The sequence below is a fragment of the Podarcis erhardii genome (assembly GCF_964252035.2).
Source record: "Podarcis erhardii genome assembly, chromosome: 2".
Lineage (NCBI taxonomy): Eukaryota > Metazoa > Chordata > Lepidosauria > Squamata > Lacertidae > Podarcis > Podarcis erhardii.
This window is the reverse complement of record NC_138498.1, coordinates 27,479,512-27,506,678: the sequence shown is the minus strand read 5'-3', so window position 1 is coordinate 27,506,678 and position 27,167 is coordinate 27,479,512. Positions and strand designations below refer to the sequence as shown.

Below are 27,167 nucleotides of genomic sequence, written 5' to 3'. Positions count from 1 at the left end.
AGAGAGAGAGAGAGAGAGAGAATGACTATGGTCTACTGGGAAAGGTGGGTAATAAGACAAAGGAGATAAGATAGGTTTTTTTTGGGGGGGCAGGGGGCAGAAATGTACGTGTGTCAGTCTTGATCTTAAGCCCACTGATTCTTCTCTTTTCTCATGCCATTTTTTAAAACAATGGAGGGGAGAAATCTGTCAGGCCGCTGCTATTCTGTTGTGTTTTGCACCTGGTTATTGCAGAAGTGGGAATCAGTTGGGGATACTATTCATGTTCATATATTTAGTTCAGAATAATACTTGTTTTTGTGTGGTAGTAGCCTTGAAAAATGATCTCATCTCTTCCATTCACATTGATGGCCTTTTGTACAGTGACTTAGCGCTTCAGCCTCTCCTTCCCTCCTCCATCACATACATGGAGGAGAGCCCTTTGTCACCTTAGCAACCAAAGAAAACATCACTCACGCTGATCTTTGACATCATTATGGAGCCATGAATAAGGTAGTTCTGGAGTAGAAAGTTTTAACATGAGTTCTCTTGATGGAAGCAACAGTAGAAGTGATAGAAAAGGACCCCCCTCAATTTCTCATTGAAAACCCTCTTATTGATTTTGTTTATTTAACTTGAAAAGATTTGTTCCACGCTTCATGCATAAATACATATGGCCCTTGAACCGGAAGAATAAGATACCTCTTGGCACCTCCAGCTACATTGTTCTGTACGTTCTAGCTCAGGTTTCCTCAAACTCGGCCCTCCAGATGTTTTTGGCCTTCAACTCCCATGATCCTTAGCTAGCAGGACCAGTGGTCAGGGATGATGGGAATTGTAGTCTCAAAAACATCTGGAGGGCTGAGTTTGAGAAAGCCTGTTCTAGATGATACAAGTTCAGTTTGGATAGCTCAGTCAGTTAAAGCATGGTGTTGATGACACCAAGGTTGCAGGTTTGATCCCCGTATGGGACGGCTGCATGTTCCTGCATTGCAGGGGGGTTGGACTAGGTGATCCTTGGGGTCTCTTCCAGCTCTATGATTCTATGAAAATTTCCATTACCTTTTCAATTTTGCTTGATTCCTGGGGGCTCGTTGGGTGTCTTTGCTTGTTTTGGCAAAGACCTTTTAGACAGCGTTAACATTAATCAGGGCATTTTAATACTGTCTTCTGTTTCATTGAATTCAGTTAGGGAACTTGTAGAGACACGTCTGTGGGAGGAAGAAAATTGCTTGGCTAATTAAAAAAACAAGAGCGCCGCTCTGACAGATTGGTCTGAGAGATGTGGCACTTCACACAGCTTTGTAGCTTGCTCTACTTCCTTGTTCTTCGTTAAGTAAGCTTGTAAGTGCCCATTTAAAACAATAAGTCCCAAGTATATCACTGGACAGGAAGGAAGGAAGGGAGCAAGGAGGGAAGGAAGAGTTCAGGCAGATGCATCTGGGTCAATCTAAATCAGGCAAGATCAATAACTTATAATAAGTGATTGTTTCAAATATCTTGCCTTACTCATATGTTGTGGTTTGTGGTGTTAAGGTTAAGTGCAGCTGTCACAAGTAGGGTTGACTAATGTCCTCTCTTCTAATGGAGGAACGTAATTTCAAAAGCCCATATCTCAGAACATAAGAATTGGCTTGCTGGTTTGATGATTGATTTATGGATTCATTCAGTTTTATATTCTACTCCATTGTAAGGCTCAGAGCAGCTTGTATAGATCATTCATATTTCATACTTAGAACAAAGAAAATTGTGTTTTTCTAAATTGCAGCCTGATGGCAGAGACTCTGGTAGCAGCTAAGAACTGGGGATGATGATTTACTAAATGGGAAAAGGGGAAAACAAATCAAAACCATGACCTGACATTCACAATTCAATAAGCATCAGTACACCCATCTTAATTTATACATGCAGATCAGTATATGCCAACCAAATGTCCAAATACATATCCAAACTAAGTTGGTGCTTAGAGAAAGTACATTGAAATGTAGGAAGGACATGAAGGTCTTTTAGACCATTGGATAATAGATGGTGAACATTGATCCTTCCAGACTCAAAATATAAGTCTCCTAGTGACCATAAGGGCTCCTAAAGTCCATTTTTATTGTCCTGCTGTTCATCCCAGGGATAGAATTTAAAAGTATGCAAACACCTGCAAATATCAAGGATCTTGCTAATGCGAGATGAACACCAACAGCAGATTCAGACCCGAAAGGAATGGTCACTTGACAAGCCCACATCATATGCCTGAATGAGGCATTTCCAGCTTCGCATTATCAGCATCCGGATGAGTTAGAGAATGCCTTCGTGAAAAGATACTGTGTTTTGCAAAAAGGGATGGCTTCTCTCCCCCCTCCCCCTACTCTCTTTGTCGTAGACACAGTGAGTACTCTGAATGAAAAACTGGGTGAGAATTATTGTGGTATCTGCGTGATCTTGACCCAAACTACTAATGCAGCACACATCTTGGCTGAGGTCATTTTTAAAAATAACTTGGCACTAAGTTTCATGAGGTATCCATACCATGCTGTTTTGGGGGAATGCAGATACTGTAAGAAAAACACTGGGGCCTAATTTGATTAGGAGTCGAATGTCTGGCATCTGGTGGGCAGGGCTTTTGTGTTGTGTTCTTGCCTCAGGAAGTTCTTTTGGTTTCTCTCAGGCAGTCTGTTATTACAGCGGTACCTTGGTTCTCAAACTTAATCCGTTCCGGGAGTCCGTTCGACTCCCAAAACTGTTCAAAAACCAAGGCGCGGCTTCCGATTGGCTGCACTCAAGCAGAAGCTGCGTCTGACATTCGGCTTCCAAAAAATGTTCGCAAACTGAAACACTTCCGGGTTTGTGGCGTTCAGGAGCCAATTTGTTCGACAACTAAGCCATTTGGGAACCAAGGTACCACTGTATTGCATTACAATTTCCTTTATTTTTGAAGCTTGGTTTGACATGTACACAAGCCTCTTACTTTGCTGAAAGAAAAGAAACTCTGCTGAAGAATGGTGGAATATCCTAAACTTGGGTGAGTGATGGGACCAGTCTGGTGGGAGGATTGTTGTTGTTTTAATTGCCCCACCCCACCCCCCACAACAGATACCTGGTCCATTCTCCATGGCTATAGAAAGAAAAACAAAACTTCACAATCTTGGGATAGCTAAGGAGAAGTGATGAGCCACGGAAAAGTGAAAGCAACTTTTTGCCATTCGGCCTCTCCTGTTGTTTTCAAATGTGGGAGGAAAAGCAGGCGGTGGTGATCTTTGAGAAACCTGTTCCAATAAGCAACGGTAGAGGTTCCCTAATGTGGCTTTGTGGAAGCAATTGAAACTCTATTAGGAAGAGATGCCAGGTCTCCAAACCTGGCGGAGGCCCAAATCTGCAAGCTGGAGTTGCATGAGATACCGAGAGCCCTATCCATGGATCACCATTAGCGCTGATATAACCTTCGATTTATTTTGGCAAGCAGTAATTTAAAGTCCCGAAATTGCAAGAGACTTCTTGAAAACAACCTGAAATAGGTGATTTCAGCACAGAAGCCCCTGAAATAGATTGCACGGGTTAGGCGCTGGGTTATGGTGTAGAATATTAGAATGCCCTCCCTTTGAAATAATGTGCTATCGCTGTTTCCTTCCCTTTCTTGCAGCAGAGTAATTGTTCATAATGAGCTCATTATACTGATCATGAGAACTTATTTTAATCTTACTGCCAGGTTCTATTCTGCCTGAAGTGGTACCAAATGGAAAGGAATTGATTAGAATTTGCCCTCAATAAAGGCCAATTGAGACTGATTTAGTTGTGCACCTTGCATCTCTCCCCCCCCCCCCTTGCCACTATGTCCCTGGGAATCTAAGATAGGTCTATCTAATTCAGCGTCCTATTTCCAATGGTGGTCAGCCACTGCCTTTGGAAAACCTAGAAAGCCGAATATAAAGACTGCAGTCTTTCCCAGTTATTGTTTCCCAGCAACTAATATTCAGATACCATATGCTTGTCAGTCCTTGGATTTACATGGAGGAGGCTGACTGCCTCTATGCACCAATTAACAGATGAGGAGCTGCAGTGATTAGGCATATCTTATTAATATATCGTGATCTAGTTGAGGTTCCTGCATTGCGGGGGGTAGGAATAGAGGACCCTTGGGGTCTCTTTCTGCTCTACAGCTCTGATTCTATGGTGTAAAATGACATCAGAACCTTGTCAAATAAGAAGAATGCCTTTACTGAAACACTGAAAAATAAATTGGACTATCCCAAGCTTTTCTTTTTTGGGGGGGGGGGGATTCAAGAAAAAAAAAATATTTAAAGGGAGCGCTGAGCAGAGCCTGTATGCATCCCAGGAGAAGGGCAGCCCATCATTGTTCTGGCAGCGTAGATTACATTGATGGGCCTTCTCCCTCCTCAGGGAAAAGCCCCCAACAGCCACACACACACTCCTCGCAGCTCTTTAAAGGGAGCGCGGCTCTTGGGGGCTTTTGCAGGAGGTGGGGGAAGTGAGAGAGCCTCACTCTGTCACTTCCCTCACCTCCCGCAAAAGCCAGGGATAGCCGCACGAAGCCTCCCCAGGGCAGCAGGATGAAGGCTCCTTGCTGCTCTTCGGAGGCTTCGCGGGCTACCCCAGAGCTGCTCAGCAGCAGGTCGGGGCTGGCGGGGGAAGCCCGGGTCTCCCCCCCCCAGCCCCAGGGACCACAGATTCGCTCCATAAGACGCACAGACCCTCAGATTTTAAGAGGAAAAAATTGCGTCTTACGGAGCGAAAAATACGATACCCATTGTCAGTTTAAAAACCTATCCTCTCCTCTGAATTTCCTCCTTAGTCTTTGCGTTAGTGCTTCTCACTTGGCAGCCTCTCATGTGCTTAAACTTCTATCTCAGAGGGGCAGCATGCGGTCTCTTAACAGATTTACAGCGTCCTAAGCTTTCACAGATCATGACCCAATAAATCTGCTAGCCTTTAAGGTTTCTTATTTTCGTCCATCTATGTTGCCCCCAAATCTTTTTGTAAACTTCTCCATCCCATATAGGTCATTGTGTTTTCAGTCTGCTTCTGATGACTATTTCTGCCCAGCGTAGTAAGTTGTGTCCTTTTGCACCTCAGGCTCTTCTGTACTTTATTTTAGGATTTATTTATTCTAGAAACGTTATGTGTTGCTTCAAAGGTGTAGCTCAAGAAGAATACTTGAGTGGAGTATCCAGTTCTCCTGTCATTTGGGTTTCTGCCTCCACACTGATCCAGGGAGGTATGGCATCTCAGAGAGTAGCAAATTAGAATGACATCTGGGAGCCCTGGAGAACAAGAATTCACTGCGAGAATCTCCTTTTATCTGCTGCACTGGCTCCCAGTCTGTTTAAGGGTTCAATTTCAGGTGCTTGTTTTAACATAAAAAGCCCTAATTGGCTTGGGACCTGAGTAACTGAAATATTGCCCTCTCCCATATAAACTACCTGAATCTTGAGATGTTCCTCAGAGCCTTGCAAGTGAAGTGAGGTGGATGACTTCTACAGTGGATGACTTCTATAACCTCGGGTTATAGACGCTTCAGGTTACAGACCCCGCTAACCCAGAAATAGTACCTCGGGTTAAGAACTTTGCTTCAGGATGAGAACAGAAATCGTGCTCTGGCGGCACGGTGGCAGCGGGAGGCCCCATTAGCTAAAGTGGTACCTCAGGTTAAGAACAGTTTCAGGTTAAGAACAGACCTCCAGAACGAATTAAGTTCTTAATCCGAGGTACCACTGTAATGAGAAGGCCTTCTGTGTGGTGGCACCCCACTATGGAATAGCCTCCCCTGACAGGCTCACCTGGTGGTGCCTTTGTGTTTTCTTCAGAACCAGGTGAGGGCCCTTTTATTCAACAAATAACTTGTGCTTGAATTGTGATTTATTGTTTGCTTTACCTACCCCCATTTGCAGGAAAGGAACATCTTTTTATGCTTCACTTTTTTTGTCTATGTTGTTGTATTCATGTTTGTTTCTGTGGGCTGCCCAAGGAATGCATGTTGTGGGGAAGTCATACAAATCTAGCAAATAAAATACAATTAAAGTATGTGGGTGAGGTACAGTTCTTAATCACTGGACAGTTCTCAGTGCCGTAAACAAAATAAGCTACCTTTCTTTTTTCTGTCTCTAAAAAAGAAAAAAAAAAGCCTTGATTATCTGAGGTTATTCTTACAATCGGATTTTGTGCTTAGGTGTTGAAAAGCTTTGGGATAAATTATTCCAGTTGCCTCTATTTTGTTGTTGGAAGCCCACATATTTGGATGCTGTCATGGCTGAGAAAACTCGGATATAACTCGGAGATCTGCAAGATTTCCACTCCAGAGATGCATCAGCGGAGATCGATGATGGCATTTTATTACCCAGAAAGTCTGGGAAGCATAATCTCTTTTGACTAGGGGACTATTTCAGCTGGTGCTTTTGCAGTATGCTTGAGACAGATTGAAATAACTTTTGTCGAATATTTTCATCTATTCTGTCTCATAACTTTGACTTACTTCAGCAGTATTTGGAATAACCACCCAATCTAGCCATTTTAGACTTTTGGTTTAGTAGCACACTTGAGTTTCTCTAAAAAAAAGAGAGCCAGTATTGCATGTGAAAGGGATCTAGGGGTCTTAGTAGATCACCAGCTTAACATGAGTCAACGGTGTGATGCAGCCACAATAAAAAAAGCTAATGCTATTCTAGGCTGCATCAATGGAAGTATACTATCCAGATCAAGGGAAGTAATAGTACCAGGCTATTTTGCCTTGATCAGACAACTCCTAGGCTATTGTGTTCAGTTCTGGGTGCCACAATTTAAGAAGGATATTGACAAACTGGAACATGTGCAGAAGAGGGAAACTAATATGACAAAGGGTCTGGAAACCAGGCCTTAGGAGGAATGGCTGAGGGAGTTGGGTATGTTTAGCCTGAAAAAGAGGAGAGGAGACATGATAGCCATCTTCAAATATCTAAACGGTTGCTACATGGAAGATGGAGCAAGCTTGTTTTCTTCTGTTCTGGAGGTAGGACCCAAACCAATGGCTTGAAGTTGCAGGAAAGGATATTCTGATAAAACACCAGGAAGAACTTTCTCATGTAAGAACTGTTAGACAGTGGATCAGACTCTCTAGGGCCATGGTGGACTCTCTTTCCTTGGAGGCTTTTAAGCAGAGGTTGGATGTTCATCTGCCATGGATGCCTTAGTTGAGATTCCTGCATTGCAGGGCCCTTCCAACTCGCCAATTCACTGATGCTATGAAAAGAAACACTGTTCAAGGGTTAATTATAATTCTTTAAAGTAGATTGACGGCACAACTGACCATGCCAGTTCACATTTCTCTTCTGGAGTCACCATCTTGTCCATGTAGCTGCTGATCTGTGGAAACAAGTGTTATTGTTTTCCACATAAAACTCACTGAGATACCATAAAAAAATACATCGACCAAGGAAGAGAGCCACATTCTTTTGAAGTAAAGAAATCGGGACAGCACTGCTGCAATGATACCATTGAATAAAAGTGATCTTCCATGCATCACCACGTCTTCCAGATTTATGTATTGGCAGTGTTACATGACGTAGTAGGATCTCAACATGAGGAGGCAGCCTCTTTTCCCACCCAACCCTCACCCTTCTTTTCTTACCTAGAAAGAATGTCCTCATGCATGAGAAGTGTGGGTGGCCGTGGTTGACAAGAGGAGCAAAAATAGTCACTGATTATATTGTGTAAAAACAGTGCAAAAGTAATGGTTTTTCGAAAATTGGGCTATTCTAAAATCTCTGCAGGTCTTTATTTTGCAGGGGGAAGGGAATCAGAAAAACCAAACTTGGGAGAAGATGACTTCACCAGCCCTGGCCTTTCAAGGCTTCTTAAAACTCCTGTAAGCCATTCCCTTCCCCTTGTAAATCTCTGATCTCTCTTTCCTTCTCTGCCGACGTCTTGTCTAATGGATATTGTTACTCAACTTGGAAAGGGGGCTGTGTTGCTTCTGCATTCCAAATAATGCCTCTAGCACTCTATTGGGATGATATAAGTGCTATATATTATTGATGCTAGAAACTACCAGACATGTGAAATGGGAATACGCTACTTTCTGCTATGCTCGTCTAGAGAATTGACAACTTGCCTCTCACCTGAATTACTTTCAAACTTGTTAAGCATGATTTGGGGCTGCAAAGCGGATGGCAAGAGGCAACAAGGGAGCTATTACGCTTACATTTTGTTTTAGCAGCACACCTTAGACACTGATTTTAGTATTATGGGAAGTCTTTCAAAGAACTAGAAGTCTTTTGGACAACTAGAGGGGAGTTCCTTCCCTTTTCACTTCTGTGGGGAAGATGAGAAAACATTCGGTTTAGAAACCTTTGCATCTAGATGGTCTGTGGAATATTATTTTGCTGGCTGAAATTGTGGAGACAGAATCTCATTTGAAATATGTCTTAGAGGCTTGGACTATGATTCTCATAAGGATGATCTCTAGGGCCGAATTCAGAATCTGTGTTCATGTGTGGGAAGAGGGAGCATAAAGGTTTGTGCGAAGGGTGTACACTTGGCATAACAAGGGCCCCGTTCCCGCACTACAGAAGCAAAGGAGAGATAAGTGAAATGGAATTGGAAAGTTAAAATGAAGGCAAAGTTGATTTCCCCACTCAGCCTTTTATGTTATGATTTTTTTTACTTTATTTCTCTGGTCTGAATTTGTTACTAAGTGAGGATGCTGGTGCCATCTTGCTCTTCCCAATTATTCTTTTTGACATGTGAACAGACAACCCTGTTTTAATTGTTATGACCCGTCTGTTTTAACAAAATCTCGATGGCAGTTGGTGGGTAAATGTACCCAAGCTGAATGCATCCAACCAAGTGTACGCATATCTTTAAAATAAATTATTTACTGGGAAATATGCCCATAATTTTGTTTCTTCGATGCTGAATAATTGTAGATTGGATTTATGATTCTATTTTGGAAAGATATATTATTGCTAATAAAAGTAAAATCTGTTGGTATGAGCATGGCTGCTTTGGGCAGGAGATGTAGCATTTTTAAATAGCACCAGCAAACACACGAGGAGCTGTTGCGGAGACCGTCATAAACCATCTCGCTGCCCACACAGAGTTGGAGTCATTGAATGCCTGCCCCCTCTGCAAACATTGTACTCCAGGCATTTCCAAAAACCCCAGTTGTTCCCATTAAATCCACATATTCAAGTAAACCATTGGCACATGAGAAAAATCCTGGAAAGTGAAGGTTGTGCGTAACTGTCATGTGCACATTCCTCCAGGTAAGTAAGATGGTTTAGACAACCATCATGTGTGAATATTGCACCAGTACAATTTGCTGACTGCCGTTACACATTTGGAAGCCATGTTGTGTGAATGCGACCCTCCCGATCCCTTAGTGACCACTTCAGAATGGTGACCAGTAAGCGTGCAAACCAGGGGTGGTTCTACTATGAAACGAATGAAGCTGTTCAAATCCTTTGAGGCATAGCTTTGCTTTTGAAGTATGGCTGTGCTCTTTGGGTTCCAGCAGTATCATGGTAAAGGGTATCCATCCCTCTAATTTTGGAGCCCAGAGTGCCTAATAAGCAAAGCAGATAAAAGTAGCCATACTAATTAAAGCCGACTAACACAACCATAGTAAAAGTACAGTAAGAATAGGAGCCATCAGTTCAACCGAATAATGTTTTACTCATGATCCGAAAAACCTGGACAAATAAAAAAAAAAAACCTTAAGCTTCCTCTTCAACATCTGTCACTTGGAAGGGAGTTCCACAGATGAGCTACTGCTAGTAAGAATGACCTTTCTAGTGACGCCACCCTCCTAGCATATGTTAAGGGTCTGCAGGAGAGCAGAATCTCTCCTGTGGATCCTAAAGCACGGTTTGGTTGGTAACAGGGGAGGTCTTCCCCAAGTCATTTAAAGCTTTATATGCTAACAGCCAGATCTATTGGCCAAACCTATCCAGTCTGAGGTTTAAATTTGGAGGTGACTTTCCTAGCAGGGGTACAAGTGGTCAGCAATTGCATTGCATCTCCAGCTAGTATTAGATTTTCGTCAAAAAGTAACCCGTTTGAACTTGTTCCACGCTCTTTCCCTTTCGTGATCTGTGTCAGAGTTGAAAAATATTCGTCAGTGTAAACATGACGAATGAAACTGCTTAAAATGTGACGACTGCATATTTTTTTATTGAGGAAATATTGTTTTTCTTTCTAGCCCCGTATAACGGTGTGCTCTTATTATTAGCAAGCTTTGCTGCAGTAATAACACTAAAAATGCAAGCAGCATCTGTTAGCATCAGCACGGCCATTTTATGAGGGCAGGAGGGATTGTATATGCACCCTGGTGGTGACACAACATGAAACAAGCTTGCTGGGACCAACTTGTGCCATATAAAGCATCTGCACCCAGCTGCGGAGATATTTTCTCTCAAAGCCTATTGTTTTCCAAGCATTCGCAAATGTACCAACTCCCCGTGGTTATTTCTGCTAACTCTAATTAGCCAGATAAGCCAATTTAATGTGAGTAACTTTATTCTCCCCTTTTGTAATGCCTGTTTTAGCCCACCAACACATCCTAATTTTAGGCTCTACATAGGGAGCGGCGTCTGAATGATTCAGAGCTATCGCAGCTGGATTAAATGGAATGCCATGCTGGAGGTCATAGAGTCTTTCAGATTTGCCGAAGTTCCCTGTCAGGTCAGGATTTCTCCCTTTTGCCAGTAAGCAACTGGATATAGGCTTGCATCTCTTTATTACTTCTATTTCTGTACTAATCAGATCAGGTTGGGGTTCAGTGCAAAAAGCCTGGACCTCTGTATAGGTTACACCAGAAGCCACCGAGGGGAAGATTTAAGTGTCACCTTACTTTCAATGTAATGTTAAAAGTGTGCGTGTACCGTACTTTTCTGTGCATAAGACTAGATTTTTTTTTTACTCTAAAATAATGTTTAAAAATGGGGGTTGTCTTATACATGGATAGTCATCTCCTCCATTTTCTTAAATCTGAGTCCCCCAAAATAGGGGGCGTCTTATACACGAAAAAATATGGTACATTGTAAGTGTATTCTTCATTTTTGCAAGAGTTGGATGCAAAAATACCTGAGAAAGAGAGAGCGAGATCAGAAAAAGCAGCAGCAGGTCATGACCCTTAGTCCACCTCATCGTCCACAGGCTGGGAGCTACCTGCCTCTTCAGGTGTGAGTACCCCTGGAGGTAGGGGATGCCCCATCAGTCAGGCTTTGCAATGTAATCTCATCCTCCCATCTCCATCCTCAAGGGCTTCTGAGTCCTGAATCAGAGGGGACCATGAAACTGTCAGCATCGCCCTTGAGCCAGTGTCACCAACTGGACTCATGCACTTCAACCCCGACTGGGCTAGGCGAGCTGGGTAGCACTTCCAGAGACCACCTTTTACACAGGAACAGGTCAAAGTGCTGTGGACTCACAGCTTAGAGTTGTGAGCACCGGATTCACTTCCACAATACAGTCGTCGCACAGCAGAGTATAGCAGAGTCTAGCAGTGTATACACGACTCGGAGAGCAGCTCTGTAGAATATCTTCTTTTATTCTATAACTATAACTATAATACAAAACTATATACAGAGCTAAATAGGTCTAAGCATAAATGAATGCTGCACTGAGTGTCTGCAGCTGCTCTTAGCAGCAACCTTATCTCTACACACGATCTCTAACACTCAGTCTCTCTCTCCTTCCGACACACTAACTGACTGACTGACTGACCTGGTGCTGGAGCTGAATAAGTAGAAAGCAGAACACTGCTCCTCCTCTCTGGAGAATCAGCAGACTCGTCAGGAGATTCTTGGATATGGGAGGGGTGAAATCTCCTCAGAAACTGGGATGTTTTTGCAGAAAGGAAAAGGTGTCCCTTTCTCCCCTTCATGAAACTCCTCTTCCCACCTGGGAGACCTGAATTGCACTAGAAGTCTTCCATCCTCAACTTTCTGGAGCACAGGACAGGACACGCTCTTAGAGTTTGGGGATGCACTGCAAGGTGGTTTTTGTTTTGTTTTGTTTGTTTCAGGCCCCATGGATGTTGCCATCCATGGCCCCACTTACCCCGTCTTCCTGTGGCTGCTTCTTACCTGTAAATCTGTGTGTTTGGGATAGGTTCCCTGCTTTATGGGATAGGGGATTGAAATTATACAGGTGCTCCTGAAGGTCTATTTGGTGTCAGACGAGGATGTTTTTGGTGACAGAGAATGCAAGGACAGGGTATTATTGGTTAAATATAAAAAGAAGCCATTCAATGATAAATATCTGCTCTCTCCAGTTTGGTTTTCTAATTGCTGGCTTAATAGAAGCAGAGACAGCATCCTGATTAGACAGTGTTTAAAAAGGGCTAGCAGATATGTGATTAGCATGAATACCATCAGTCAGAGTACATTATGCAGATGAAGAGAGTAGAATGTTGCTCTTCATCGCTAACCTTTTAGGTTGTTTTTTCTTTGAAACCCAACACAAACAAACAAAACCAAAGTGACCTTAGCAAGCATCTCTGTTTCTAATAGTTCAGCGTATATTTGCTTTGTTCTTTTTCTCTCCAGTGGACATGGTGTGCACAGTTGTGTGAGTGATCTGTCTTAAATTACTATTTTGCCTTTAGCCTATGCTTCCATGTGAGTAATAGATAGATGTCCTATTGGTCTACCCAAAGGGGATGGGCAGGGAGACAGGTTATTTTGTCCCCTTCTGCATCTAGGAGTGACAACCCCAAGGATGATCCATTGTCTCAGAGATGCTACATTTATATCATCCTGCCAGAAAGACTTCCTTTCCCACTAAATGCTGAGCATGAGGCACATATTTAGTGTTAAAGGGCAGCTTAGTTTGTACTTTACTGTGGCTTACTAGTTCTTTTGTTGGATTATCTCAAAGATTATGTCCTGAGGGAGCAGCAGGAGTTGACTGTATATTTACTATTGATATCAGCCAAAACTGACATAACTTAGTACTGGAAGAGTAACAAGACTTAGATATAATCAGTATTTAAGTGATTTGGCTGTTGCAGAAGTGGTGAAATTGGCTAATGGAAGGGTATGGGAAAGTCTCCAAGTTGGATAAATGCCAGGTTAGAGGAGGAACATTTATTAGATAATGGGACTCTAGAGACAGCACAGATGCCACCAGTTATATAGCTGATGTTATGATTTCTTGACCTTTTATATTTCATATTTATTTTCCCTTTACTGAATGTTTATCAGAAGTGTTTGACAAAATTCATAATGTTGTGATTATTGCAAACATTTCTTTTTAAAAAAGAGAGCAGTAAAGATATGGAGGCGAATGTCAATTTGTGGTTGAGTTCACGGTTTTTTCCAGAGAGAACAGTGACTAATCTTTTGCCCCAGTCTCATGTCATTGAGAAACTTGGTCCCCTGGTTTCTTAAACTAGTAAACAAGCCTAATCTGAAATCATTTTTTTTTTGTGCTTATAAAATGTTTTAAAATATATGTTTTGAAACATACAAATGTCACATAAATGGGCTGAATAAAATGGTGAGCTTATTTGGTTTATCAGCTTACAAACTTTTTTTTTTAAAAAACAACAACTATGGCTTGACATTACATGCAAACCCAGCACACTTAGCCATAGTTTGTTTTGCCGCCCCACCTCAGGTGCTAACTACAAAGGCACAAGGCAACAACATCTGGAAAATGACCCAAACTTTGGAGATACAGTGGAACCTCTGTTTGTGACCATAATCTGTTCTAGAGGTCTGTCCGGAGGTCGAAACGGGTTGCTGGGAGAGGTGTCGTTGTGCGCAGGCGCGGACAGCAATTGCCCGCTTCTGTACATGTGTGAATGGCGATCACCACTCCTGCGCATGCGCAAACGGTGGCAAATCTGCTGGTTACTTCCAGGTTTGCCATGGTTGCGACTTGGAATGACCGTAATAAGAGGCGATTGTAAGTAGAGGTTCGACTGTGCAACACATGGTTTGCTTGATCGTCTGTATAACAACTTGTGGTTAGCTTGTGATGTGTTAAACTGTAGTTTGCCATAATGTGTGGACCAGGCATGTGTCCATATCCAAAGGGGATACTGACAGGCTCTTAAACAAAGGTATTTTTTTTAAAATCCACACTGCAGAGCAACCAGCTGAAACTTGTAACACAGATAAATTAATAAACATTGTATTGGGGTCTGTTCCACCTTGGAATAGTCAAATTACAGTGATACCTCAGGTTACATACACTTCAGGTTACATACGCTTCAGGTTACAGACTCCGCTAACCCAGAAATAGTACCTCAGGTTAAGAACTTTGCTTCAGGATGAGAACAGAAATCAGAACAGAAATTGTGCTCCAGTGGCGCAAGTGGTGCTTCAGGTTAAGAACAGTTTCAGGTTAAGAACCGACCTCCGGAATGAATTAAGTACTTAACCTGAGGTACCACTGTATTATTCTATACAAAACCGCATAGAATTGGTCCATAATATGTTAATAATAATAATAATAATAATAATAATGGCAATACAGATGGATGAGAAATCATAGAATCGTAGAGTTGGAAGGGACCCTGAGGATCATGTAATCCAAAACCCTGCAGTGCAGGAATTCACAGATACCCATACGGGGATCGAACCTGCAAACTTGGCATTATCAGCACCATGCTGAAACCAACTGAGCTATCCAGGCTGATATATGATTAAATGATTAATTGTTTGTTTTTCTGTCTTGCAGGGTATCACTGAGCCTCCTCACACAGCACTGGCTTTGAGCTACGATTCAAGAGCGGCGAAAGAGAAGTATGAGCAGCAGCCCCCACATCGTCGGCAGCATGACAACGAGCTGTCCATCCGGATAGGTAGAACGGCTTTACATTCAGGCAAGCATCCTGTCATATATCATCCACAGCTAATTCTGAGATATTTACTACAAAGGATGTAACCAATATGTAAAAATGAATACATGCATGCACATACTCACCTTCGATACGTGTGTGTATGCATGTACACAGTTAGCGAATTGGTTTCAGATACAATTTTCTTCCATTGTGAAACTAGCCGGAAGCAGGGCTCCTTCTTACTTCTTCTGTGTTTCTCCAAACTACTTCCGTGGGTCTTAATATCTGCATCTCATATTGCTGCTAGTTTATCTTCCTTATACAGCGGTACCTTGGTTTACAACCAGAGGTCCGTTTGTAAACCAAAACAGGTTGTAACCCAAGGCGCGCTTTCGCCAATGGGGCCTCCCAAATTTTTTTTGTTCGTAATCCAAAAAAAGGTTGCAAACCAGAACATGCACTTCCAGGTTTGACGTATTTGTAATCCGAAGTGTATGCAAACCAAGACATATGCAAACCAAGGTACCACTGTACCAGACAGTGGCTAAGTTAAAGCTCTTCATAATAGGATGTCCTGGTTTTTTTCTTTTTATTAGCTGCGTCAGTGTGGGTATTACTCACTTAATTTCATTTATTAATTGCTTTCTATGAAACATCTCAAAGCAATTTCATGGTACAATAAAACAAACAGGAAACAATATTAGTTGTTGTTGTTCAGTCATTTAGTCGTGTCCAACTCTTCGTGACCCCATGGACCAGAGCACGCCAGGTGGTTGCTGTTGTTGTTATTATTATTATTATTATTAAAAATGTTTTCAGATCCAGCACAGGCACTGAATGAGATAAAAATCTCTACTTGGAAAGCTTGTTGAAAGAGGAAAGTCTTCAACAGCTGATGACAACAGGTCAATGGAGGCAGTGCTGGTCTGATGTGTTAAATATGTCTGAGTTTTTTAAAAAGATGCATTTTAAAATCCCCTGCAATACTGTGACAAAGGTATACCTTCTACAATTCCTGTACTAACCCACCTGTCACAGGTGCTTTAGTGTGATATTCAGATAGGTCTTTTCAGATTGTTAGTAGCTCTTGGCATTTGTGGCAAGAGAGAATGGCATTTCAGGAAAAACCAAACTAATACTGCATTAGTTTTTGCAAATACTGTCGATATCCCCAGTATTCGCATTGTCTTGATCTCACCTCCGATTGGCTAAGTCAGACGGTATTGCTATTCACTTATTTTATCCTGTTGCTCCTGGCAGTGGTAAACCTCTATATTTCCACCTCACATGAAACCTGTACATATAATTTAGCTTGTAATATTTTCATAACTAGCCAGATTTCCTTACTCCTAGAAGTTTTCCAACACTTTAAAGGTAAAGGTACCCCTGCCCGTACGGGCCAGTCGTGTCTGACTCTAGGGTTGTGCGCCCATCTCACTTAAGAGGCCGGGGGCCAGCGCTGTCCGGAGACACTTCCGGGTCATGTGGCCAGCATGACGAAGCTGCTCTGGTGAGCCAGCACCAGTGCAGCACACGGAAACGCCATTTACCTTCCCGCTATAAAGCGGTACGTATTTATCTACTTGCACTTAAGGGTGCTTTCGAACTGCTAGGTGGGCAGGAGCTGGGACCGAAAGACGGGAGCTCACCCCGCCGCGGGGATTCGAACCGCCGACCATGTGATCGGCAAGCCCTAGGCACTGAGGTTTTACCCACAGCGCCACCCGCGTCCCTTTTCCAACACTTTAGGGTCAAGTTAAACTCAGAACAGAGCAGTTCCTCCAGAGTTGCTTACATACAATCAAAACAAGACAGTCCCTAACCTCAAGCTCATGATCTAAAAAAACCCACACCAAACGAAACACAACACACAAGGGTAAAGGGTCGGGGAGGGAAGAGGAAAAGGTGGCTGATAATTGAGTGCCCTTGTTCTGCAATCTCCCATGAGTTTACTGGAATCATAGAACATTTCTTTTACAAGAATGGTAACCTTGAATCTAAACTGCATTTGAATTGGGAGAACACATTTCCTTTCTCCTCAAAAGAACTTATTTGCATTTTTATGTGTAGTGATAACATAATAATATAATTTGAAAGCAATTATCATGGAAGTGGTTTGGAGAAAATACTTCTTGTTGTTATGGACTCTGGTTTTTCTTCTTGGCTAGAGAAAAGGGTTTTCTTCTTCTTCTTTTCTTCCCTCTCCTTCTGCTTTTGTATTTTATTTTATTTTTAAAAAGATGCATGCCTGGGAACCAGTGCTCTTTATTTCTTCAGTGACATTTCTGTTCCTTGCTTTTTGGCCTATTGGGATGAAATCTTTCTTCTTCACAAAATGAATCGTGACTGCCAAGAGGTGTGAGGACAAATAAAATACTAACAGCGAACTTTATATTAATTTGCTACTTTACATGAACTTTCCAGCTATTTCCTTGCGAAGACTTTTGGGGCCATCTAATACAGACGTCTCATATTATAATGGATACTACCTGCTAATGTGGATATTGACATTTAAGCATTATTGGATCATTACTTCTATTTTAAAGTTTAAACACAAGAAGTTATGGCATTACTCTTGCAGTTAATTCAGAGCCAGGCAGTACAATCGGGTGGAAAATGGTCTAGGGGCAGGAAGCCTCTCTCTCTCGCCTGAATTTCATCATGCGATAAAAACGTAAATAAGCCCCAAGATGCAGAGTGACGGTTGTAGTGATAGTGGAAAGCGTAGAATGCTTGACTTTATCCCTATGTTTTAGAAAGACGATCTTCTAATAACTAGGCAGTGCCCTTGACACAACCTCTCCTAATTATTGATTGGTCATAATTCTGACAGGGTGAGTTGACAAAAATATCTTGGGAACATGGCAGAAGTATTATAGTTAACCTGCTGGAAATGGGGTAGTAGGACTGGCACATTCCAGGCATAAAAAAGATGACCTTCTAGGAAAAAGATTGCACATGTTTCTTTTCCCTTCTCCTATGCCATATATACATTTAACATGTTGGCGCATTGCTTGAGTTGAAACTGCTTTCAAGCATGTGTTGCGTGTACATGTGAGCTATGTTCACAGTTTAGAAGAGCTGTTTTTACATAGCTTGCATAACTCTGGCAACATTTCCTTTTTGCGAAGAGCTAGCATCCAGAGAGGATGATGAAGGACTTCTGGGTTGAAATTCTATCTTGTCCCTTATAGCTTGGCCGAAGTCTCTGTTCTTGGAAAAAGAAGGCAGCATCTGGTTGTGAGCGCATCTCCCAACATGCATAGTATTGGTTTTGCAGTGTGCCACCCAGAATATTATAAGCACAAAGGAAGAAAGTGCCATATCCCTGCCCCAGGGAATTTAAAACCCTGAAGTATTAATTGGGGAGAGAAGAAAAGGATGGCAGCTGCTCATATTTAGACTTGGTTGTGGGTGTTCTTGATTCTTCAGTGCAGCATCAAGCCTGGCCCATTAAGAAGAGGGGGTTTGTTGGCTATTGGGGCCAAATTTCCACCTTCTGATGCAGCGGCAGAGGAAGGGGTGTGTGGAGTGTATGGCCCGCCCTGGGTGTCGTCACTGTGTGACAAAATGAGTTTAAAATAAAAATTTGGGCTCACGAAACTTTTTCAGAGTGATGTGGTGGCTTAGGCGCCTGCAGGTTCCGTGCTGCCTGAAACGGCAGCGTGGGACTTGCGCCTGCCTACTGCCTCTCCCTCAGCCGCCCTACAGCTGAGGGGGAGGCGGTGGAGAGGCTTGCCCCACCCCCATGGGCGGATCATCCTGCCCCCATGGGCAGCTTAGCCCCACCCCCACGGGTGGATCTTCCCGCCCCCGGCTTCAGGACGCGACCCCACAACCAGGCACCTGAGTGGCTAGCTATGCCGCTGCTCTGATGGATTCCTCTTTTGTTCTTATGACAGGTTAGCAGGTGAACATTTCCTGGTGTTCGAGCATAAAAAGCAACTGGGGAAATGCATTTCACAGTTTGAAATGTAGTTCAATCCCCAACAATTTTCAGATGCAGAGTGATTGGTTTAATTCTAAATTGGATTGCAGACAGTGCAAAGGGAGTGCAAGCGTACCTTGGGGGGGGGGGGTTGAAATATCCCTCTGGTGTCTTTTCTCCTCTTTTTTTAATTCTAACAATTTTTCTTAAGTGTGCCTTTTCACTATGTTTCTTGACTGTCGCAGCACTGATGTGGGAAAAGTCTGCTGCTTCACAATCCCCCAGGTTCCTCACATAAATGTCAAACGTAATTTCAGTACCAAATGTGCAGACAGTATTTCCCAGCCTTAGAGGGAAGCCAGTGGCTTGAGCCAGGCAAAATCATCAAGGTGTTAGCTGTGCATTTGGCTTCATCATAAAAAAGTACTTTAGCTGGTAATTGGTTTACAGTTGCATGAGCTGTTATAGACAGCCTTCTTCTTGGATGGCGGCTAACAGATTGAGGTTGAATCCTGACAAGATAGCAGTACTGTTTTGGGGGGACAGGAGGCGGGAGGGTGTGGAGGACTCCCTAGTCCTGAATGGGGTAACTGTGCCCCTGAAGGACCAGGTGTGCAGCCTAGGAGTCATTTCCATGGAGGCGCAGGTCAATTCTATGTCCAGGGCAGCTGTTTACCAGCTCCATCTGGTACGCAGGCTGAGACCCTACCTGTCCGTGGACTGTCTCTCCAGAGTGGTGCATGTTCTAGTTATCTCTCACTTGGACTACTACAATGCACTGTATGTGGGGCTACCTTTGAAGGTGACCTGGAAACTACAACTAATCCAGAGTGCAGCAGTTAGACTGGTGACTAGGAGCGGCCGCCGAGATGACATAACACCGGCCTTGAAAGACCTACACTGCCTCCCAGTACGTTTCCGGGCACAATTCAAAGTGTTGGTGCTGACCTTTAAAGCCCTAAATGGCCTCAGTCCAGTATACCGGATGAGCGTCTCCACCCCCATCGTTCCGCCTGGACACTGAGGTCCAGCGCCGAGGGCCTTCTGGCAGTTTCCTCGCTTTGAGAAGCCAAGTTACAGGGAACCAGGCAGAGGGCCTTCTCGGTAGTGGCACCCGCCCTGTGGAACACCCTCCCACCAGATGGCAAAGAGAAAAACAACTACCAGACTTTTAGAAGACATCTGAAGGCAGCCCTTTTTAGGGAAGTTTTTAATGTTTGACGCACTATTGTATTTTAATATTTTGTTGGAAGCCGCCCAGAGTGGCTGGGGAAATCCAGCGAGATGGGCAGGGTATATATAATGAATTATTATTATTGTTATTATTATTATTATTATTATTATTATTATGTATGAAGAGGTGATTGGTGTGTGCGCATCAAAACACACACACACACACACACAGAGAGAGAGAGAGAGAGAGAGAGAGAGAGAGTGTCGTTCACATAATCAATCTAATATTGTCAAAATAAAAGGATTAAGAGATTCATTTGAGTGCTGGTGCCTGAGATACAAATTAATATAGTCCTGTGGATCAACAGACAGGGCATTCTACCTTCCAGACAGACATCTAATTGTTTGATATAAGAGGCAGTACTTTATGAGAGCTGCTCCTAGTAACATCCAACATTTATCTGTGAAGCAAGAACCAAAATTGTTGGAATTAGAGTTGCTCTTAGGGATGAAGGCGAAGGGCTGGTCATATAGACAGGGAGGACCATGTTAAACTTAACTTTCCATGTGCCTGCCATGAGGAAGCTCATGTAAGACCCCAGTTCCTTTAGATTTTTTAGGCTATGGGTCATCCAGATAGTTGGTTTCAGTTTTTACTCTTGAAAACACTGGAACAAAAAGTGCATCTTGCTCATCCTTGTAAGCATCTGCTGCTGTCCTTGAGCTGTGCATAATGCATATCCATAATTACCGAACTTAATGAAGTGTTGTATCTGCAGTTATGCTGCTCTTTCAATGCTAGATACATCTACCCAGGTAAAGTCATTTTCCTAGCTATCGTAACTCTGTTAAGTGGATGAGGTAGGCTTCCTTTTATGTCAGGCACAATACTGATGTGCTTTGAATTTTAAAATACTTCAACACTTCTGGTGATATTGGGTAATATGTCGGGCACACTTATTCAGTGAATGTATTGGGAATACTGTTCTGTGGGCAGCACTAGCGGTGTAATGCTTTCCTCTGCAGTAGAAGTTTGTGATGATAAAATGTACACTTGCATATCTTTTTTTTCCATTTTGGGCTTCAGAGTGGTTAACAGCACAGATTTCACTCTGGAGCATATCTGTTGTCTGTTGGGTCCTCTCTGAGTAGAAAATTAATAATCAAATAGGAGTTCATCTGAATGAATTAACTGTTGGCATTTCTTCTCTGTGGTTTCTGTTGCCAATACATCTTTGCCTCTTGGTGATGTAAGTGTGTGTACAAACTGCAGGGATGTGTAAATGAGCAACTTGAAATCTCATGCAAGTGAATTTGTTTGCTTGTGGGCTAAGGCAAGATGATTAGGCCATGGCTGCTATAGGGCGGCAAGTAGTTAGAAGAGGCATGTGGGAAATAACTACTGAAGGAAACTTTGGGAAGGGAATTTCATTCTCAAGGTTATTAAATGGGGCTTGAGGGCTTCATAATGCCATCTATTACAAATTAAAACTCTGTAATTTACAAAATGCAAGATGATTAATAAAGTAAACGCCACGCTTTAACCAGAATCTTTCATCCTGGAAGCTGTAGGCCTTTGCATGTAGGATTAAATTTGCTCTCTCAGAGTTGCTCAGGTACTTGGGGATTAAATTGGAGGATTTTATAATTTGTGCTTGAATTGTTATGCAGTGAAGGATGGCCTAGTGGATAACAAATTGCACTTGAATTTATTACCATTCCCAGACCCTGTCCTTCATTATTGTAGAGGCTTTGGTCTTCTTTTCACAATCCATGGATGCTGAGGCTATTATTTGGTATTAAGAGTTTTGCTTGCAGTTTGCTTTACACGTTAAGTAAAGCTGGGGTTGCAGGCTCATTAATCGCCTTGCTCTTGCTCCTGCCAGCTCTTAGTATTTGTTCCACCCACCTGAGGTTCCGACTACGTTGTTCTAGTAGCGTGAGAATGAAGGCTTCAAAGACTCATTGCTTAATCTGGGTCTCTGTTTCACCATTGTCATTAATCTCAACCTTGAACCTGCCCTTCAACTGTGTGCAACAAATCTGGGATGGAAATTTAAATAATTACTGATGATGTAAACAAAATATGCTGCTGGGACTCTGAGTTGTTAGTTCTGTGGTCTTCTGATTTGCTGGAATGCTTCTGAATTTAATGACTTGAGAACACCTTTATTCTGCCATATCTAAATGTCACCATGCAATAAATATTTTTCTGTCGGTAGATTGGGAGCGTTGGGTGAGGGGTAGTACCTCTGGTGGGGGATACGTTGTGCTCCTTGTGGGGTAGTTTGTTCACCTTTGGTCCCCACCCTGCACTCAGCTCTCATCTGTGGCTCCTAGAAATTGTCAGCATGTGACGGTGGCCACACGCTGGGGAATGGCTTTGACTGACTGGCTAAACCAGGGGAGGGTAGTCGATGAGTCTCAAAGCCTTGTTGAGTTAGGGACTTCCCCTACAGGTTCCAACAGATTGAGCAGACAAGGCCAATAGTGGGTGCTGTGTGCTGGAGCCCTGCTGCTTCCTTCCCAAAGCTGGGAGGGCTTTAGGAAGGTGGTGGGAGGGCTGTTGGACCCCATTGAAGCATTGCACATCTCTCCCTAAGCTAGGCAGAAGCTTCCTGGGTTTTGGGAAGTAGGCGCCAGGCTTTAATATTTTAATATTCTGATTTACTGGGAACATTTAGGGGACTAGCCTAGGCCCCCTAGTCCACTGACCACACACCACTGCTAGTCCTGATTGTTCTGGTTATGATTTCCAGTTTAATTTCTGCTTTTCCTGCCCTAGGTACACGTCTGTGTACATTTGGTGTTTTGTTTTGCTTGCCTCCTTTTCTCTTCTGGAAACACTTCTATGAGATAACAGACACTGGCATGCCAAGTGCCTCCCCGCCCTTTGGATGTGCAGCTTTGATGCCAGGTGGAACTTGCCAACCTGGCTGTGCTTCCAGCCTGAGGCCCACAACCAAGTGGACTTCTGGCTATCGGCCAAGCTTCTGACAAGGGCTTGTTACCAGTAGTGCTGCTTGCTTTTAACAAGAGTCATTTTCTTTCCACGATCTGCCAAATCGATTCTCCCCTCTTACTCCTTCTGGTAAGCCAAATATAGCTCCCCTCTGCCAGGCTAATGATCATCTGGAAAGCAAGAAGAGCCTTGATTCCCCTCATTTCTAAGTAACTCTTCAAGTGGAGCTGGATGGAATGTACTTAGGAGCTGTGAAACTGACGCAGATCAGAAATAGACTGGTGCAGCCACACTCCTGCTTCTCCTGTTTTCATATATGAGAGATGTATGCCACTGCCTTTATTTGCTTAACATTTTGCATGGAAATTAGACACCTCATACTTGGCAGAACAAGGGACACAGGTGGCGCTGTGGGTTAAACCACAGAGCCTAGGACTTGCCGATCAGAAGTTCGGCGGTTTGAATCCCCGCGACGGGGTGAGCTCCCGTTGCTCGGTCCCTGCTCCTGCCAACCTAGCAGGAGCACGTCAAAGTGCAAGTAGATAAATAGGTACCGCTCCGGCGGAAAGGTAAACGGCGTTTCCATGCGCTGCTCTGTTTCACCAGAAGCGGCTAAGTCATGCTGGCCACATGACCCGGAAGCTGTACGCCAGCTCCCTTGGCCAATAAAGCGAGATGAGCGCCGCAACCCCAGAGTCGGCCACGACTGGATCTAATGGTCAGGGGTCCCTTTACCTTTACTTGGCAGAACATGGGTTTTATTTAGTTTTCGTGTTGAACCCTGTCTCCCTGATTAAATGGACAAAAGGGGAAGCCAAACTTTTGGTGTCACTTGGACCAAAGGATGGTGAGAAGCAGTGGGCAGTTTTAAAAACATAGGGCTGAATGCCTGAGGAGGTATCCCACTTTCCTCTCGGAAAGGTGGGGTTTCAGTGCAAAACCTCCTTTTAATCTCCACATTAATTTGAATTCTTTAATTTGCATTTTTTTTGAAATCGTTTTAACGTTCCACTGTATGATCTTCTCTTTTGTCTCCCGCTGTGCTGTTGTTTGTAACAAGACGGAAAGATTAAAATCAAGATAGAGGCAGACTGCTGTAGATTAGCACACAATGACTGAGTAGCGGGAGGAGTGGCTGAGCTACATTTTGAAGCCATAAAACCACATTTGATTCATTGCAATAGTTTTCGAGAAACTAGCGTGCACATTTGAAATTTCAGTCTGGAATGGATTTTTGAATAAATGGTTTATGCAAAGTGCAACATTTGCTTTGTTTTCAATGTTACATTCATATGATAATGAAGTTAGTATGTTCAGTTGATATTCTACATTCTTAGGCACTTGGAAAAGAAGCCAAGGGGGGGGGGAGAGAGAGAGAGAGAGAGAATGAACGAACCAATTTCTCTTCATGTCTTCATCTATCAAAATCACTGATGCTGCTTACTTGAAAAGTTCATAATATTCACCAAGGGTGGGCATGTAATTAATCTGGAAAAATAGCTTATTTCCAGATATGCATCTAGCTGCTTATTGCTTTATAAATCAGGTGGAATTTGACTCTGATGCCAAAGTAATTCGGCGGAGGGGGCCCTTATTTTTGAAGTATGTTGTTCAAATTTCCTACTGGTTTGTTTAGAATATTTTTAATTGCTTTTCTTTTTCCAATTCCAAAGAGCATTTTCAATGAAAGAATAAAACCAAATTGTAGTGGTAAATCTAATCTTCGGAAGCATTTACGAAGTAAGTGTGTGTTATAGACGTCAAAACTAAAACAACAGCAGTAAGGATAACAAAGTGTGGTGCTGATGATGCCAAGGTTGCAGGTTTGATCCCCTTATGTGACAACTGCTTATTTCGGCATTGCAGGGGGTGGAACTAGATGATCCTTGGAGTCCCTTCCAACTCTGCAATTCAATGATTCTATGACCATCAGCTGTTATATATTTTAAAAAACGGAAATAGGGAAGTTTCCACCTATCACTGAAAGCAATATAGGGGAGGAAGCGGCCTTGCACATCTTTCTAAGTAGAGAATTTGATAGAGGGGGGTTTCACAATGAAAAGGGCGCTGCCGTTGCAGAATAAGAGCTAACAAGAGTGCAAATAGAATCCTTGAATAATAAAGTGTTGCAAGCAGTATTTTGGGCATCAGAGTGGAGCCATACAGCTTTGCTCCCATATGATGATGCTCTCAAGTACAGTGGAACTTCGGGTTATGTTACCCTTGGGTAACGTAAACTTTGGGTTGCGATAGTGGCAAAGCCAAAGTGTTTCACCGCTTGTGCATGTGCAGAAGCGATCTCTCTGGTTGCGGAAACTTCGGGATACAGTCGGACCTCTGGAACGGATCCCGTTCACAGGTACCACTGTATGCATATGCAAGAAACCTGCCATTCAGTTGGACTTTAGGATTTCTTAAGCACATCATGATTTATTTAATTTTAAGTGCATCCCTTTGGTACTAATGATTGTAGGCTTTTTTGTCTGTGTTGAAAAACTTCCTGTGTTGCAGCATTTTGCCACGTGCTTGGAGCATAACTTTGCTGCAGAACTTGCAAGTCTGTTTGTGCTGACGGTTGACTTTCTTCGACAGCTCCGGAGATGTGGCTCAGTAAAATCACAGCAGCTGCTGAACAGTGCAGAGAAAAGTTAGGTGAGATGGATGGGGAGAAGGGCTGGCAAGGCAGCAGTAATATTTAATGCTAGGCTGAATGCTTAAGTTGAAAAGTGAGCTTTCGGAGGGAACAATGTCTCCCCATAGCACTCGGAATTAGTGTTCTTTTCACATTATTTGGTCTGAGTCCAAATATAGTGCCTGCTCCGCTTCATTATTGCTGTGTTGCTTCCCCCCAACAAGTCTATAATGCCAGCTATTGGCAATTAGGAATCACATTGCAAATATGAGGATGTTCTGGTGCTACAAAGCCAATCGGATAGCCAAAGGGAGATGATTTTAATGAGGGGCAAAAAGGCCTCACCTTCTTGTCTGTTGGGTCAGTTAATATCCTTGTGTTCAGCTGAGTACTTGGAAAATACAGTGGTACCTCGGGTTACATATGCTTCAGGTTACATATGCTTCAGGTTACAGACTCTGCTAGCCCAGAAATATTACCTCGGGTTAAGAACTTTGCTTCAGGATGAGAACAGAAATTGTGCTCTGGCAGTGCAGCGGCAGCAGAAGGCCCCATTAGCTAAAGTGGTGCTTCAGGTTAAGAACAGTTTCAGGCTAAGAACAGACCTCCAGAACGAATTAAGTTCTTAACCCGAGGTACCACTGTATTCCAGAATGGTTGATTGATGTTTCCTCCAGCTAATGACTGAAGTTGTTTACCTGCGAGAGCAGGGTCTGAGACCAGTGCTCTATATAGGGGTGTGTGTATGTGTGTGTGTGGGAAAAGAAAGGAGTTGACGTTTTGAATTTGGAGACAGGTAATTGGACAGGGTTCAGATGGACTGATATCCTGGAAAGTCCAAACAGTTGCTCTCTTTGGGAATCCGATGCAGAAGTTGGCAACTTCGTTGCCTCTTGTTGGAATTCATTGTTTGCAATATGTTCAGCTCTATCTGCATCTTTCAAACCTAATTCAGAATTTAGCGACCAGGTTGCTCACCCAAGCAACACGGTTTGAGCCTATTACACTGATCCTTGATTGCACTGGCTCCCAGTTAGTTTCCGGGCCCAATTCAGAGTGCTGGTTTTGACCTATAGATCCTTCAATGGCTCAGGACTGCAATACCGCAAGGACCGTCTCTTTCCACATGAACCTACCCAGACCCTGAGATCATCTCCCGAGGCCCTTCTTCGTGTGCCTCCTCCTCAAGAGGTCCAGAGGGTGGCAACATAAGACCAGGCCTTCTCTGCAGCGGCTCCCCATCTATGGAATGCTCTCCCCAGGGAAGTTCGCCAGGTGCCTTCATTATTCACCTTTAGGTGCCAGGCAAAAAAACGTTCCTTTTAAAGCAGGTCTTTGGTTGATCTGATTGATATCTTATTCCCTTTTTAAATGTGGTGGGTGTTTTTTTTGCCAGGAGTGGTGGTTATTGGGTTGTTGTTTTTATTTTGATTATGTATTTTGTGGTTTTATAGTTTGGTTTTATTCTGTTTATCGCTCTGAGACCTCTGGGTGCATAAATTCTAAATCATATAATAATAAAATAAAATAAACACTGCATTCAAAGGGGGGGGGGGATAAATAATTGTAAGCACTGCAAATAAGCATTTGGAAAAGAGAGAGAGAGAGATGTTTTAATCTGCCCTTGGGGCTATGGCACTGAGATGATGTAGTCCATTCATTCACAGCCTCAGAGGCAGAAAAGGCCTGCAAAATCAAGATTAAAACAATTCTGGGAAAA

General features: G+C 43.1%; 1 protein-coding gene across 3 annotated transcripts in view; it reads left to right on the top strand.

The window, feature by feature from the left end:
* The window catches only part of SLC39A11 (solute carrier family 39 member 11), a 258,114-nt gene that overhangs the window by 62,917 nt on the left and 168,030 nt on the right, over positions 1–27,167 (top strand). For all 3 annotated transcript variants that reach the window (XM_081849902.1, XM_081849900.1, XM_081849901.1), the window contains one exon: positions 14,650–14,773. In XM_081849902.1, coding sequence (XP_081706028.1) covers positions 14,650–14,773 — 124 coding nt within the window. The remainder of the gene's footprint in view (positions 1–14,649; positions 14,774–27,167) is intronic.